At 40.0% G+C, this 18091-nt stretch overlaps 1 protein-coding gene across 8 annotated transcripts in view; it reads right to left on the bottom strand.

The window, feature by feature from the left end:
* adgrl3.1 (adhesion G protein-coupled receptor L3.1) overlaps positions 1 to 18091 on the bottom strand; it is a 168201-nt gene that overhangs the window by 81071 nt on the left and 69039 nt on the right. For all 8 annotated transcript variants that reach the window (XM_084715465.1, XM_084715469.1, XM_084715462.1 and 5 more), the window contains exons 5-7: positions 14804 to 14913; positions 2818 to 2832; positions 901 to 1689 (exon numbers count right to left, since the gene is read on the bottom strand). In XM_084715465.1, coding sequence (XP_084571591.1) covers positions 901 to 1689; positions 2818 to 2832; positions 14804 to 14913 — 914 coding nt within the window. The remainder of the gene's footprint in view (positions 1 to 900; positions 1690 to 2817; positions 2833 to 14803; positions 14914 to 18091) is intronic.

Below are 18091 nucleotides of genomic sequence, written 5' to 3' on the forward strand. Positions count from 1 at the left end.
CAGAATTGTGGACTATAAAGTTTCCTAAAAAACAGTAAAATATCCTGCTTCCATTAATTACCTTCATCACAAGTGTTAGAAAAGCATATTTGCAGGATCACTGCACCAAATGTGTTTATGTATATGTAACATGTATAGCAATGGTATCGCCACTGATATCAATGTACTGCTACTGCTTACTGATACTCTTACTGATACTCTTACTGATACTACTCATCATTATTTGGTGCGAAAAATAAAGACATGCCATGAAAAGATGTGAAACTATTCAATAATTGTTACTTTTTTTTTGCAGAAATAGAAATTGAAAGAGTTATTGCGTTTAGTGGCACTTTTGCCAAATTTACAACAAATAGAAGTGAGCCTTCTGAGCTTCTGAACATTTTGCTCCATCAGCTTTTTATGTAATGATACATAAATATCAATAGAAGTATTGTTTGTCCAGGAGCTTATTGATATTTCGGTACTGATCAATAAGGAGCAGGTACCTGTTTAGTATCAGCTCTCAATACTCATCACTACTGTATATAATGTATAAAAAATATCAACCAATATACTGACAAACAATTTTTTTTTACTCTCTATGTATCGGGATTGGCCCCAAAAATCCAGTACTGGCTGGGCTTTTGTCCTGGCCAACACATCAGTATATACAAACTTTTAAAGATCTTTATTTGGTACAGATACTCGCAAATATCATTCCATAATGGTAATATTTAAATGAAAATTAGAACAATGATGTAAAAATCATGATCCCCTTTAATTGTGCAAATCAACGTACAAATGCATCGCAATTAGATGTTTTTTCAGAATTGTTCAGCCCTATAGTTGAAAGCCTTAAAGAATAAAGACATTAAGAATGGTTGGAGGAGGAGGAATTAAGTTGAAGTTGTGACCTACCATTGTTGCCGAAGTCCAGCGAGTACTTGACCACGTGATAGTTATTCCACACATACAGCAGGTTGTCTCTCGGGTTGTAATCCACTGCGGCGATGTACTGGTAGGAATTAGGGAACGGTATGTTAACCGTCATCTCTTTGCTCTTGTCAGTGTTGTACATGTAGTCGATTTTGTTCCCCGTCCCTTCGTTGTCGTCATCTTCATAGACGGTTTTGACCACGTACAGGACTCCGCAGATCATGAAAGCGTTGGAGGCGGAGCGTTTGTCGTAGCTGGTGTCCCACGAGCCTTCAATACGCAGGGTGTAGGGGTTGAGCTGGCTCACCACGATGCGCCCATTGTTCTGCTCTGTTGCATAGATCACCCACAGCCCGTTCTCATCCACCGCCAGGTCAATGTCTGACTTGCCCCCCCAGCGGTACGGTGAGGTGTCGTGGTAGTTGGCGTTGGCAATGATGGCCTCCCCACTCTTGATACGAGTGCGCAAGTCAAACTTTACAATGTTGCGAGTACGCTCCTTGTTGAAGAACAGGGCGCCGTCATAGACGACAAAACCAGTCCCATCCACTCGATGTGGCAGTTTGTAGGTGGTGGTGGGACGGCCTGCGATAAAGTCCTCCTTTGACGAGTACTCTGTCAGTGTGTCTGTGCGGTACGGCGTCCAGGGCATGTAGTAGATCTTATCCGAGGCCTGTAAGGGGTCTTTGCACCACGCACCAGACTGGTGATCAGACTCAAAGAGATGCTCACTTTGGTAGACTCCTCGCAGGATGCCAGGGCAGAGAAATACTGAGGAACGAATAACAAAAATTTTCACATTAGATACATTTTCATGCAGTAGCAGTAAAATGTCAACTATTCTCTCTAGATTTTCAGACAGCGCCTCTGAAGTGTTTGCCTCTTTTCATAAATGTTACATTGTGTTTTAACTTAACCTTAACCACCAGTGAGTGACGATGACATGATAGGCTTACTGTGTTGTGATTTGGATGTTGTATAGTCACTGTCATTCTTAAGCACAGCAACAGCATGCCTCCTATTCAAGAGATAATACCCTGCTCTCACAGCAAAGAGAAAAAGAGAAAATGGCACATTTTGTTCTACTCCCCCCACCCCCCCCTTTCCCTCTATTCCCATTCCTGCCTCCCTCCCCGGCTCCTCATTAGTCTCATAGCTCTTTCTTCCTTTCTCTCCCTTTCTATCTCTGTCAGGAACAACCAACTGTAGAACCCAACACGTCTTTTATCGCCTGCTGTTTCTGCAATTGTTACAATAATTCATTTCCCACTCTGTGCTTGGTATTCCCATCTTGGAATACTGGGGTCATGTTTTATGAGTGATGTGGGAGACGTTGTAAATTCTGGGAAGCCAGCGCGACCGGAGTCATAGGGACCTTTGTAATTTAACTGGAATGTTGTCACACACACACATACATAGCTGATACACACAAAGGCGGGCCAGATGTGCATTGTGGTTTTCCCATTCTTCTCAATAATCTCGATCCCACGCGAAGGGCTGGGAATATTGATTTAATTTTCATTGGCTATTCAAAGCACTGGCATAATTTTCATATCATGGGGAAGCATTTGAAATATTAAATGTCAATGTAATTCTCTGTTCATTGACTCATCATAAAAATGCGCTCGACCCGTGGAGAGTTTGTTAAGTGACATTCTACACGATACCATGGAATAATATGGGGCCTGGAGTGTGTCTAATGAGAACCAGTGTTTCGAAATTGCCTCTATATGCTGAGATCAAGCTGTCTTAATATAGCAGCAGTGACTTTGAAAGAGATGTCATTCTGCCATGAGGTACAAAACGCTTCAGGCGCTGGCATCAAAAAGTGACACCCAACCCCGGATTTTGAGCATGCGTGCGTGCGTGAATGTGGGCGCGCTCGTTTTGCAGACTTACCTTTTTGTTCCACTTCTGCACGAGCCATAGGCAAAAGATTTGGAGGAAAGAAAAAAAAAACAGAGAGGAAGAAAGAGATAGAGACAAGAGACAAAAATAGATTAATGATGCAATAATAAGGAAATCATGATAATACAATCTCAGATCTCCATAATCGTTCTCATATTTCATCCTAACCTTGTGAGAGTGCCAGGATGCTCTCCATGTGTGATTGGTAATAACATTACGTAAGCGTCTGAGGAGACTGCACTGCAACGGGGGGAGCTATCTGACAGTAATGCATCTCACATATGTCACACAGACGCACACACACACACACACGTATGTGGGGGAAAAAGACACACATACACGTGTCATGCAGACCGACAGAGCAAACACACAATACCGTGACACAACATGGAGAAACACACACACAGATTCACAGCATCCATTGAGCTCCTATCCCTTAAAGCAGGACAAAATACAGCGATAGAAAATGACCTGAGATAATGAGCTCTTTAATGTATGCTAATAGCAACAGCGCAATGAAAACCAGAAAATTGATTTGATTACTGGGATAGCATTTCAGTGGACCAGCCAAGACTGCCACATTAAAATGCTTTCTGATGCACAGTGGGTGAGCAAATGCTTTGTGTATGTCACCTCCTCTGTGTGACTCTGTGTATGAGTGTGCAATCATCTGTGTGTGGAGGTGGCAGCAGACTGAATGCATTGGTTTGCTTCAACCCCAACACCAATTCCCTGTCTATTATATTCAAAGCTTTATCCTTAGAGCTTCGACAGAAGGTTGCTCGTGTCGGCCTGCGATGAAATGTGCGCACTTGCTCGAAACCTCTTAAACATATGAATTCCATTTCACCTTTCTCCCGTGGGGGACCGAGTGGAATGTGAACACGGCAGAAACCTAATCCTGCAGGCAGTGCCCTTGTGTCTTTCAAGACCGTTAGAGACCTGCTGAATGGAACTGGTCCCCCGAGAGAAGAAGAAGAAGAAGAAAAGCGCAGAGGAGAGGAGAGGAGCTTTAGTTTATTTTAATTTTGTTTATTTTTGCTCATTTCAACGTGCGTTTTCCAATGCAAATTTTTACAGAAACAGATAGGGGAGAGGAGGGATGAAAGTATATGGGGGATGGTTGCAACAGAGGCCCTTTCTCTTGTAACATGGAAGTCAGGAACATCCCCAACTACATCCCCATCACTGAGCCCCATCCGAGTTCCAGTAGAAAAACTGATTTTTCACTTTGAAAGTAAAAAGTGAAAAATGGAATGTGTTTTCTGTTTTTGAGGTAATGTTTATTTTGATTATAAATGTAAATTATCTGAAAGATCAATCTGTCGGCCAAGTATCAGTGAAGCTTTAATTTATCACGCTAGCTTATCTTTGGTGCTAGTCAAGGTAAAGTTGAAGGAGGCAAGGGAAGGACAAAAGTAACATCTGAATTCAAATTATTGAAGATATATGTCATTGCTCATTATATTTGCCGGTAATGTCCAGGGTTTGGGTGAGGAAGACCAACAGAGGTCTCATCAGTCCAGTTGTGTGTCCTAGAGCATGGCTGTTTTTGTGTGAGGGACAGTCTGTAAGAGGTGATTATGTGCTGAGGTGACTTCTTATGCATTAGACTAATTTCATAAAATTTTGACATTTAACAAAATTTGAGATTTGAGAGTAACATTTGTCATTTACTTGATGGACTAATTGAAGCATTAATGAGTGTATGGCCCAAACATGTTCAATATTTGGTTGTTTTGTGATCAGTTTATTAAACTGTTACATTTGTCCCAAAGAAAATCAGAAAATCAGAAAAATAAACACTTGAACCAACATCAGTATGATAAGAATGGCCTACAACGACAGAAACCATGTTTGAGAAAAATGTATTTGATGTGTAATTTGATGTTTGAGTTTGGCCCATGTCCCACCTATTGACATGGGACAGGCAGGATTTCTGACCCATACTGCAGCCTGCCACCAGGGGGTGGTCAAGATGCTTTGGCTGTCATGTTGTCCATTTCTATACATACAGTCTATGATCCTGACAGAGAATGATTTGTATTGATAGAGGACATCTGTATGTTGTTTAGCAGGGTTAGGGTTAGAATGACTGCATTGTTGTTTTCTCTATTAATAAACTGTAGCATGATGCACATTTTGTACATAATTCTTACATTTTTCATTTTGTTATTTTCTATTTTTCTATTTATTCTCTATACATTGGTGTTTTTTATTTATATATCAGAGAATAAGGCACTTTTTTTTACATGCTTCGTATTATATATATTTTGTCATATTATTGCTATATAGTCTCTGTTATATATTGTAGCAGAATATAGATATTTTCTAGTTTCTATTTTCTTATATTTCCTTCTTTCTGTGTATATATTAATCTATTCAGGAATAGGAGCATCTGTAATATCCCCTCGAGGATCAATTATGTATTTCTAATTCTGGTTCTGATATAAACAACATCTGTATATTTTCAGGTAATAGTCTATTTTTGACTTTATACATGACTAATAACATGTTTAAATCAACTAAATTTTCAACAAAGGAGATTTGATAAACAGTCTGTTGGTAGGTGTTCTTGCATTCACCTCATAAATCTTACTGTACGGCTCTTTTCTGTAACACATACAAAGGTTTAATATTGGTCACGTATTCGCCGCCCCACACCTTTGTGCAGTATCCAAAATATTAAATTACTGCGTGCTTAGTACTGAAAACCAGAAATTTAGTTTTATTCCAATTCAAAGAGAATTTATTTTCATCAAACCACAGAGGAGAGGAGAGGAGAGGATGAAGGGAGAGACAGGCTCTGAGTCCTCAAAGGGAAAACATTTGGAAGGACTTCCGGATGGCACATGTTTATATATAGCACAAGTGTACTACATATTGCACAGTACATGCATAAATTCTTTAACGCATTAAAGCTCAAAACTCATCACCACCCGTAAGACATACACAAACACACGTGAGACACTGAAACAGACACATGCACGCACGCACACACACACACACTCACAAGCAACCATTAAATCCAAGGCTCATGAAAAATGCATGGTAACTAGTGCGGCTTAGCACAACTCCCGATAAATAAGCAATCTCTGGAAGGAGATCGTGTTAAACCTAAAACAAGTGTGTGTATATGCGTGTGTGTGTGTGTGTGTGTTAGGAGATATAAAATGGTTCACCACAAGGAAGCAGTTCCCTCGTGTGAAAAGCTGGGAAAAGAAAGCAGATAGTGTGTCTGCGCAGGGCGGTGGTGTTTGTGCGATGGAACGACACATATTGATGTTAGAAGCACACACACACACTTGCACACGCACATTTAAACAATACAAAGAAACACATTGTGGTTGAGAAGACAGGGATTAATGACACCGAACAACAAGGACTTCACATCAGCTGAGTCTCTGATACAATACCTCCTGCCAGACACAAAGGAAAACAAGCCGAGTTCAAGGTTGCTGGCAACTAATAGATTTCAAATGAAAAAGTGTGGCAGCAACAAGTATACCAAATGGCACACAAAATGTCAGACAAATGTCATTCAATTTGTATTGCTGCTTGTTGTTTCACTAGATTAGCAGATGCCTCTGCCGGTGACCTCATTGCAAGACTACGTTTAGAAGCATCTCTGTTTTAAATCTTTTGTTGACACGTAGTTACAGTTACCTTTCAGCATTAACGAGGCCTTCACAGATGTGACAGTCCGCCATGCCATGAATACTAACACACCATCACATCCCATCACAAATGCTGGCTTTTGAAGTTGAAGCCATGATTCTAATGGTCAAATACTTGTTTATGAAACTCTTCTTAAAGGGAAGGTATTCCCTGTTAAATCCCAAGAATTTGGTTTTGCAATTAAATCTATTCCCAATGGTATATTAGACCTAATGAAAACCTACAGTATAAGAGCCAATATGAGGTTCCCAGATCTGTGTGCACTCTTTATGATAAGTAAAAAAATACACAAACAGACATATTAGGAAATGTTTGAACAATGCTAGAAAAATAACCCAGCTTTGAAAATCGTTCTGGAACTCTATAGACATTAGCTGGTGTAAAGCTTGGATTGTCCTTTTAGATTCTGCATCACAAATAAAACTAAAGAAAACATCTTAAAATATTACACACAGTGTATCCATCAAACATGTATATTTCCAGATTTTTAGATGTTGCTAACAAATGTACTTTCTGCAAAACTGAACAAGAAACTATAACTCACTACTTCTATATTTGCCCATGCTGTGTTACATTCTGGAAAACCTCAAATTATACACTATTGCTAACCTTTTTATTTTGTTAGGTAAATTTCACATTAATGAAGCTAAATTCCTTAGCTTAACCCCCCTGCTTTAAGTTGTTTGAGCTTGAAACTGAATGCTATTTTGTGTCTCTTAAATTTCAGTCAGTAGCAAATATTTACTCGTTTACCTAACACTTACCACGTTTACCTAAGAAGAAGTCTGTCATCAGAGTATATAATATCTTTTTTGTTTGTCTGTTTTGTATTTATTATTTATGTTTATTATTTTATTTTATTTGCTTCCTTTCTTTTAACTATTGGTTTACGATGTTACTTTCTGATGTAATTATATTTCCCTCCATTTGAACTGGTATGACTGATTGTATATACATATTATCAATAAAAGAAACTCTGTACAAACTGTACTCTGACAAACTGCATGACAAGGGTAAGAAGCATTTTTCACGCATCACAGTCATTCATCTTTCAGTGTGCAGGATTAAACAGAGTGAATATATTGGTGAGACAATCGTCTAAAGGTTTTCTCAAGGTTAGCTCGAGCATGCAAGAAATGAGAGGTCTTTTGTGCAGCTGCTAATTCAGCGCTGAGAGTGGCAACAAGGAGAAGAGAAGAAGTGTGGACTGTGACAACTTGCCACAAAATGTCCTTGTTTCCAAGAAGAACGTCAACAAGAAAGCATCTTCTCTCAATCTTTCCTCCCAGTTATTCATGATTGAATTCTGCAGAGGTGTGGCATGTTTTTATCTACCCAGTATCTTTGACTGATCATTTGCAAAAACTACTTAGACTGCACTATTGAAGAGTTAGTTCTGCAGCTACCAAAAAAAAATAAAAAATATGCTCATTTATTCCTAGCGAGGCTTTGAATGAATATTGGAAAACAATAGCAGAACAATAACACTTACAGCAACGCTCTGTTGTGAGACTGTGTCGCCTGTCTAGTTTCACATTCATTAAAAATCATCTAAATATTCATTAATATCTGCTTTAGTATCTTCTCAATTTTTCAGAATTACTTTAATCACATGAGCAGCTCTGACACTATACCTCAGATGCCTTCCCCGTCTTTTTCCTCCTTTTCTTTCCATTTCTATTTCACATACACACACACACACACACATACACACACACACACACACACACACACACAGCAGTGTTAACCTGACTGTGCTGCAGTGTAAAGATAATTAGCATTTTTATTGAAAGCATATGGTTTATTAAGGAGGTATTCGTCTAGGAGGAAAGACAATGTGTGTGCTTGTGAGTGTGTGTGATACGTGTGTATGCATGGGGCGCGCAGACGAGTGGCGACAGCAGCCTCACCACTATTATCTCTCATCTCCAATCAGCTCAGCCGGCTAAAGCCCAAGGTCATTTGTGGACACGGACCTTTTCCTCTTTCTCTCTTCCATTATTCTGTTCTTCCTTTCCGTCCTCTCATCCTCACCTGCCAGTCTCGCTCGTCATTTCACGCTGCGCCTTTCTCCTCCTGTTACGTCCTCTGTATCTCCACCCCCCCCCCCCAACCCAAACCCTGTCTGTCCACCTCTCACACTGTGTCTTTTATCAGTTAATTCATTCTTTCTGTTCCTCGTCTGCTGGCCTCGTCTAACCTATTTCTCTCTATCTCTGTTTCAGCTGTCGCTCCCTCGCTCTCAGTCTCCCTCCTTCTGTCTCTTTTGGTTCCTGTCCATCTTTCCTTGCTCTCTCTGGGAAACACAAAATCGCCTGCATATGTGTACACACACATACAGTACACTGTACATGCACATACGGGGACACAAGCATGCTCACGAGGACAGAAACCGAGCTCTGAGCATTGTTTCCACGACAACATGCGCACACACTTACACACACACACACAAACGGCTCTTCTCATGTTATCGTGATGAAGTTATTCCAAGGGTCCAATCTGACAGAAGTCTTTAATTGGACAAACAAGAAGGTGATTTTATCTTTTAATTAGCTTTCCTACTGAGCCAAGTTCTATTGTCTAAAATAGACTGCATGGGTATTGCATAACATATCACTGGCTTTTCTGATTAATACACTAAATGTGGTAGTAGGCTAATTGCTTCATAACACCAGTTGGACAGTCGGGGTCTGCTGCATGAAGATGAAGAAATGGATAGACACGTATCCCAAGTGGCTTATTTTAATGGATGACCATGAATGAAACAGCACAAATCATCATATATCTGTTTCTGCAGCATGGCATATTTGTAGAGATTAAATGTGTGAGAGCTACCTCGGAAGAAGCAATTTGTACAGTAGTGCGCTAATGTATGGATATTTATAGTCTGCCTGCAGTGCTATGAGCGAGTATACACAGGTGGCTAATTACTGCCAAAGCTAGCTGGCTAGTTTGGCACATGACTGCCACACACTCATACCACAGAGAGCCAGAGAGAGAAAGCGAGAGAGCACTTGATTTTAGCTTTGGAAAACAGCCAAAAACCTGCAGTGCAGGGAGGAGAGATGAAGAGCTGTGAAGGTAGTGCAAGCCAAAAATCCTCAAGAAAAAAAAAAGGAAGGGAGGTGGAGGGGCAAAATTTCCCTGAAAACTGAACCGAACATAATTAAATTACCTGTTTTACAACCCACTTTGAGATTTGTTTACAATATCTATGTAGTGGGAAACATAACAGCTCTACTTCAACATTGGCGCTCAGGAAAAGCACATCCACAATATGAAGTGGTGTCTCTTTGCAGCACAGCTGAATTTCTTTATGCGCAATCAGTTTCTGATTAGCAACACCTGGCCTCAGAGGTCGTCACTTGGACTCAGTGTCCGGTTGTGAAAAAATCACATGCAATATTTTCACAAAAAAAGATGTGTGTGGTTGTTTTCTCATTATTTGCTGTGCTTCGGATGCTTGGGACAAACCCAAAATGCCTCTATTTGACATCCTATCTTTCTGGTGTGTTTAGGAACAGCTCAGACAAATCAAATTTTCATCTAAACATGGCTTAGGAAAAAACGAAATGCATAAATTCATCAGAAGGATGTCCTTAGGATGTTATAAGGGAAAGCCCTTTGATCTTTAAGTGTTTGCTCTTAGCTATTTAAGTCTTCCCTTATGTGATGTGTCCTTAATAACCATTTTCCTCTGAAAATGTTAAGGGACCCATAACATACCTTTAAAAGTGAAATAATTTGTGGAACATGGCACAATGACCAAATTTTTGTCGACTGAAAAGGAGGAGGAGATACTGAGACACATTGGTTAGGACAGGAGAAAACCACTGCCACTATGAATGATGTGCAACTTGTTAGAGAGTATAGATTTATGTTAATATACGGCATTATACTGAAACTCTTTTTTGCTTTTGTCGATGTTTGGCTATCTCCTTTCTTGCTGTTGCAGTGGCATTTTCATATTTCTTCATGGCTTCATCTGCAGTTTATTTCACAGCAGATTTTGCATTGATTTTGTCACTTACTTCTTGCCACATCTTCTGCTTGTGTGTATTTGTTACGAGAGGGTTAATGCGTGAAACTATGTGACTGTGCTTTCCATATTCTTCGAGGAAGACAACATTCTCATCTTCTGTCCATTTTGACTTACTTTTTAAAAGTTCTCTTTGTTGTCCATTTTGGAGAAGCCTGTGTTAGTGAAACTAGCTGACAACTGGCACTAATGCTGTCTAATAAAATTAAAGGTCCAGTGCGTAAGATTTACGGCTATTTATTGACCAAATATGTCAGAAATTGAATAACATAAGTAGATTTTCATTGCTGTAAGTCGATTTTCATTGCTGTTTTTGCCTTGTGTTTTTGTAACCTTATAATGAATAGTTTACATCTTTACATACATTAGTCCAGAACAGAGGAGCAAAACACTTGCTCTAGAAACAAACTTTCACTTTTTGTGCGAGTTTCATGCCCACTGTAGAATCTTCTACACGCTTGAAAGGGGAGGGTAAGGAGACATGTTTGTAATCTTCAAGCTTATTGCTAGATGCCACTAAACTACACACTGGAAGGATTTATTTAATTTAGTGTATTTAGTGTATCACAGCACCACCTGATCCAGCCTGAACACTACACATGGTAACTGAAGAACACACGTGCTGTAATATGACAGTAACTGTCGTGAAGTCCTCAGTCTAAACATTAAGCAAAGAGCCAAATTTAGTTGGCTTCATGCAACACCCCTATGGGAACACACCAGCTTAGGGAACTATTTAAACTTAAGTTTGAAACTTAAGGTGGTTTATGCAACTGGTGCCAGTTGTTTAAGCTCAACAACCAGCGTTACCCGTGTGCTTAATATCAAGCGACACCTACTTGAGTTATGGATGTCCTTTGATGTTAGCCATATGAGTTCTCTAACCCTGCCTTTGAATGTGAATATAATGATTCTTTCAAGTTGCAGGTAAGTGTTTCAGGAATGCGACAGTTTGAGTACACTGTCATATATTTCAGAAAACAAGCCTCCTTTATTGATCCATCTTGATTTATGGCAACATTTTGGAGATATATCACCGCTTAATGTCTTACAAAACATATCTTTCACAACAACGCGGCTGACAGCATTGATTTGCTATGTCAGGCTCGCCAGCTTGATCGTCGACGGCTGGATCTCCGGCCTGAATGTCAGCGAACAGAACTATCTCTGTCTGAGGTTCAGACATTATTACGCCTTTCAAAGAAAACTGATTTCATAAACATTTGAAGGATGCGATATGAGGGGCTCTGTCAAATGTCTCGTCACGTAAAGCTTGAGAGAAAACAATGCAAGTGTGAAGTCATGGTATCCTTGGACTTGTTCCACCTTTATTCCACATATTTTTTTCCGCAACATTTCTCATGGCTAAACACACCCACAGGAGCCAGGTAGTGTATCACAGCGCTACCTGATCCAGCCTGAACACTTAGTCAGAACACGGAAACTGCTAATGTACTGTCAAAGGCTCTCTCTCTATCTATCTCTCTCTACAACGCTCAATCTTTTTCTCCAGTGCACCATCTCTCTCTCTGTGTCCCTCCCTCTGTTAGCTGAGCTCTCTAATGACTTTGGTTTCAGATGCTGTCTATTTATGCGGGGGGGAAACGTTACCCTGACGGACCCATTGTTTATCAGATCAGCACGCAACTCATCTCCCTTTGCACGCAGTTGCTCCTGAGCTACACTTCTTCACAGTGATTAATCCACAGTATTTTCTTATAACAACAATAAAGACAGAACATGCAGACAAGTTTCAAATGAATGGATGAGACAAGTTCGAAAACACACACCCTGTTTTGATGCATGCATGTGTGCGGTGTGTGCGGTGTGTGCACGCGCACTCGGTGGGGCATTAAGCAGGTATCAGGTTGTGTTTCCATCTGCTCCAGAGAGGGCTCTGATAGTCCTATTATTTAATCTGCTGGTCATTCTAGACGCCAGGCAAGAGCCGTTTACCCAGGCATAATTGAATGCTTCAGTGTGGGAGATCACCTTGGCCGTCTGTATGGGCCGCGGTGCCAAGGCTGTACACTCAGACCATGTCAGACAAAAAGATTTCTGCAGCACTTTAGAGGAAATAAGCACAAAAACGATAAGTTCAAAAGTTTGTTCCAAAGAAGAGCTGAAAGACATTGTTTATTATAGGAAGTTGCAGAAAAAAAGTTGAATATTCTGACTCATAAGTTTTCCTAAAACCTATAAACAAATTCTGCTTAGGAAAACACTAATTTACCTTGTAGTGAAAAGAACTGGCAATAATTTGTAACAAGATTTCACTTTAAAGGTCTTTAAAACAAGTAAGGCTCAGTCCACTTTTTTCAGCTATTCTTGGCAATAGGAAGATTTACAGCCAAGACTAAATGGACTTTTGGGGATGGACTTTTTTTGGCTGTAAATAAATCCCGACTATATCTTTTCTCATCTCCAACTCTGAATGTTCTCCTATTTTTTATGACTTCCACCACAGAGATATTTGTAGCGAACAAAACATGTCAACAACAAGATATACTGTGCTTCATGTGTACAAGAAAGGGCACATTTTCATTTCACAACACCCATGCTGCTTCAGGAATCTATATTTATGTGAGCTTTAAAAAGGAAACTGCGTACCAAGTTCATGTAACATGGAGTAGTATTTAGTTCAAACAAAAACTAATTATCACTTTCATTTCTACTCTGTTCAGTGCCTGCACTATTAACTTATTGAGTAATATGTTCTGCACTATGTAAATGTGCTATACATTTTTATTAGTTTTGTTCAAATAACAATTGAGTTTTCACTTGCTTGACTGTCTTCAGGTATTTTACCTGAAAATCATTAAACATGACTACCATGTGAATACATCTGAATGCCTCTTATGATAGAAAAGTAACTATTGAGAGGCAACGCCAGGGGAATCACTTTTTTCATGAAACAGACACAGAAGTTGCATTTTAGCTTTGCTTTGCACAAACCCTGTAAGCAGGAATGTAGTGTAAAATAAACATCAAGGAAAAATAGATGTGTTTAGTCCACTAAGTCTCCACCCTGAACCCTTATGCATGTATTATGCAGGGAGCTGTAACCTAGATTTTGAGGAAAACTATGCTGGGGAAAAAAAAAAGTTTCTCAGTTGTTGGGATATCTTTGCAACCATCAGTGTTTCTCCCCAGTGAATGACCTCCCAGTCTGTTAACACATGGTCAAAGGTCAAATCACCATCTGTCATCACTGGAGCACATCCTAACCCCAACCCTTTCTCATCCTTCCTCCCTCGGACTTTCCCAGTAAGCGTTGTCATCATAGTTTCCCGGCACACAGATTGATTACAAATTGAATACTGATGCTGTATCAAGATCTTAAAATTAGACTGAAGACTGAAGTTTTTTCAGACACTTTTCACCAACATTAGAATACTAAAGATATGAGATATGAGTGAGCAGTGCAACCCTTTTTCCCCTTTTACCCCTTCCCACCCCTTTTTGCTGTGTGCTCCACTAACAGTTGAGCAAACTTGGTGACCGAATGAACCTCAGTCAACATTCTCCTTTCTTGTTCCCTGTACTTTGCTATGCAATGTGCTATGCTCATCTACCCAATTACACTCCTCATGCATAAACCTTCTCATAACCTGCCCAACCCAAATGAACCAAACCAAAAAAGGTAACAAGTACAAGCCAATCAGAGTCAGAGTAGGGTTGATCATGACTTCACCATCCTGGGGGGAAAAAAAGCTTCCTGAACTTATTACTTAATTTAAGATGTTGCTGGAGGGTCTGTAAAAGTGGCATATACTGTATGTATAAGTTAGCTAATGTTAGCAAAATTATATGTAATGATTGACGTACATTAACTAGATAGTTAGCTTATGTTTTGTTAATATTTGTTATGAGAACTAACTAGATAGCAAGCAATTGACGCGGATTAGCTAGCTAGCATGCTGCTACAGAACAAAACACTAGTCAGCTAATGATTGATGTTGATTAGCTAGCTGTTAGCTGGTGTTTCCTAACATTAGCTAACTTAAGATAGGACTATATATCCATATGTCACTTTTACAGGTCCCCCAGCAACATCTTTTAACAGTAAAGAAGGAAAGTTTATTTTCCTCAGATCTAGTACTTTCTTTGGTTTGGGTCATTTGGGTTGGGTGATGCATGCCTTTGCCATCCTGGGAGAAAAAAATGAGTACAGGAAACAGGAAAGGGAGGTTCCAAAAGGGTGGGACCGTATATTTAAGAGGTCAGAAAATATTAAAATATAAAAAGGGAAGTACTTACTGTATGGGACACACTCATATTGGACTTCCAAGTATTTGTATGTGCCAGGGCAGGGGTCAGGGAAGACGTCAGGCCCAGCCACCACTGCACACTGGGTACGGTTGTTGCATCTACATGGAAGGAGGAAGATAACGTTAGCTGAACATATCTAGCTGCACAGATACATGAAAGATACACACATATTTCTATAATTCAGTACACAGACGCTGACACGTGAATATACAGCGAGATGCATTATATCCACTCATAAAATCGCTACATTCATCCTGACACTCAAGAGCCATCTGTGCTTGAGGACCCTTTAGAATGACACGAGAGCAGACGATACGTCCTTTACTGGTACACCTGGAGTGAACGTTGCACTAATGGAATCATTGAGTTGAGTCACACACAAGGTAGTCCACAATAGTGACTGAAGAGCTGTTGTGCGGAAATACCTCTTGTGTTTGTGTGCATGTGTGTGTGCGTGTGTGTGTGTGTGTGTGCAGCAGTGAGAACAATAACCTATGGCTTTAAGAGTATTTCACCCCAGACTCAAGATAATTAATTTTAATTATCAGGGGACCCTCTCCTCTGACACACAAAAAGTAAGTATTCCTCGCTCTTATTAACACTGGTTACATATGGCAGCACACTATGTATATTCACTGTGTGCATGTGAGGGTTTCTGTTTACATGCGTGTAGGTGTGCGCCTATAAAAATGCATGTGTGACATTTATGTGTAAGTGTTTGTAATTAAACATGCTAGGGCCGATCCTCACAAACAAAGATGATTTGTTGGGGGCTGGCTGGAGCCCATATATTATCATGATAGATTCATGTAATAACATAAAATGCTATCCAACATTGAAGTGCCACTTTATCTCAATGACGGTTTCTGGTTGGAATAAATTATTGAAAGGACGTGAATGAAAAATATCATATGGAAGACTGGGGATGAAGACCGCGCGAGGAGAATAGGTCTATTTTAAGACAGCTGATGAGCCACTTCTTATGTCATTTGAATATTTTCTTTCAATTAGTACAACTGTTCTGTTTCTCCCATTCCTTTTCCTCTCTGCGCACCTGTCAAACAGGTGACATTCACATTAAAAACATTCAGATTCTCCCATTGAGATATTTTTAATGAGCATGCCAAACCCCTCTAGTCCTATTCTTACAGTATCATTCAACAATTTGCATAATGAAATACGCATGAGAGCTAATTTAATTTTTAGCTCAATATTCACATATAACACAGAGCACTAATGTAAGCCACACACCCACATGCTGTGACGTAGTGTGGTGCCCATTGCTGACTGCCTGTGGTCAAGTGAGAGGTTATTGGAGTTTAAAAGGTTTTAAAAGTCTATGTGTTGCGATGTCTGTCATATTCTAATAACAATACCCGCCAGTCTTCGCTCCTCTCTCCCTCCCCTCTTTTTTCTCGCCTCTGTGCTTTTTAATTTCTTGCCCCGGTGCCTTCATCATCGGTCACCTGTCATCAGTGCAAGTTGTGGACTGGGGGGGACACAAACTGACACGCCGCCACAACTTTGCTCACAACACCCATCGATGGACACGACTGGCTGGCCCACAGTGGTGAATCAGAGCGCAAAACCCCCATTTAACGACCTCACCTAACCAGTGGTTATGATGTCATCACCCTGGGAGATGAAAGAAGAACAATTACGGCTACCTGTTTCACTCAAAACTTTGTGCTCAAAAGTGCTGCCACAGGCAAAGGTGCAGGATTAATTATTTCCACACACAAACTTTCAGGAGAAAAACCCTGAACACTGTTAACACCAAGAAATCCCAAGGAGCTTATAAAACTGTCTCATCCCTAAAGAGGAATGGAATAAAATCCAACTGACACAAAAAGATGCTGGTGAACTGGCCAGTGAAACCACATGACATCAAACTCGCTGCTGCACAAAGCCAGCAGAATGCAAAGCAACTGAAATACAATACATTACAAACAAAAGCCCAGAAGCAGAGAGCAGACAGAGTGGGAGAAAGAAAAGATGCAAATGTGTTCGAAGAGAGCAAAAGGGAAAAAACTTAGGTTGTGCATCCGAGGTGGGTAGACTCTTAGAAATAAGAGTGTGTTAGTGAATACCAATTGCCAAGAAGAACCGCAGAGATTCTTTTTCAAGGTTCTACCCAGAACCTTATCCTTTCGAAGAACGCTTTTTTTGGAACAAAGGGTTTATCAAGGGTTTTTTGTAAGACTAAAGTTTCCATTAAGAACCCTTTTCCCCTCTGCAAGGACTGTTGAAACCTTTATCAATCATCAAGGGGTCATCAGTGGTTCTCTGTTACAAATATTATGTTAGGGTTCTCCAAAGAAACCCCAGAGTGGGTTATAGAAAAACACCTCTTCTTGATAGAACCCCCTGGGTGGGGTTCAACTTAAAACCTTTGGAATAGAAAAACTTTTGAAATATAATAGATCCCCCTGAGTGGGTTCTAGATAAAGTCTTTGAAAAAGAGTTCTTGATAGAATCCCCTGAGTGGGTTCTCGGAAAAATCTTTTAAATGTAAAAGGATTCTCAATAGAACCCCCTGAATGGGAACAAGATAAAACCTTTGAAATGTAAAAAACATTTGGAATATAAATGGTTTCTCAGTAGAACCTCCTAAGTGGATTCTAGATGAAATATAAAAAGGCTCTAGATAGAACCCCCTGGGTGGGTTCTAGATAAAACCCTAGGTAGAACCCCCTGCTGGGGTGGAAAGATTCTTCATAGAACCTCCAGAGAGGGTTCTGGTGCTCTGTAGAACCTCTCATTGGGTGGTTTGTGGGAAACCTTTTACAGATGGTTCTACGTATTACTTTTTATGTTTACCTTTAGGTAGAACTCTATAAAAAGGTTCCAAGTGGAACCTCTATAAACGGTTCTCCTATGGGGACAAGCCGAAGTACACTTTATGGTCTAGTTGTGTCTGCGTGTGTGTTTATTTTTACTTTATGATTCTGCATTTAAAAAAGCAGAGTTCTGGGGACTTTCATGGCTGACTCATAAAGCACTGAAGGTTATTGACTGGTGTTTTAAATAGAGGGTATGAGCAAAGATTTGACATAATCTCCTGCACGCTCTATCTCTCCGCTATCACTCCTTCGTTCTCTATCTATTTTTGTCTGCACTACCTTTCTTTTTCTTTCTCCCCACACTCCCTAAGCCCAGATAATAAACTAATTTCTTTCTCTAATTTCATTCCCGCCATGGAATTATTCCTCTCCGTTCCTCCTTCTTTGTCTCTCATTCTGACTGTCTGTTTTTTTCTTCTTTGTCTGTTTATCT

This window comes from Lutjanus erythropterus, chromosome 3 (genome assembly GCF_056507025.1).
Source record: "Lutjanus erythropterus isolate fLutEry1 chromosome 3, fLutEry1.hap2, whole genome shotgun sequence".
Lineage (NCBI taxonomy): Eukaryota > Metazoa > Chordata > Actinopteri > Lutjaniformes > Lutjanidae > Lutjanus > Lutjanus erythropterus.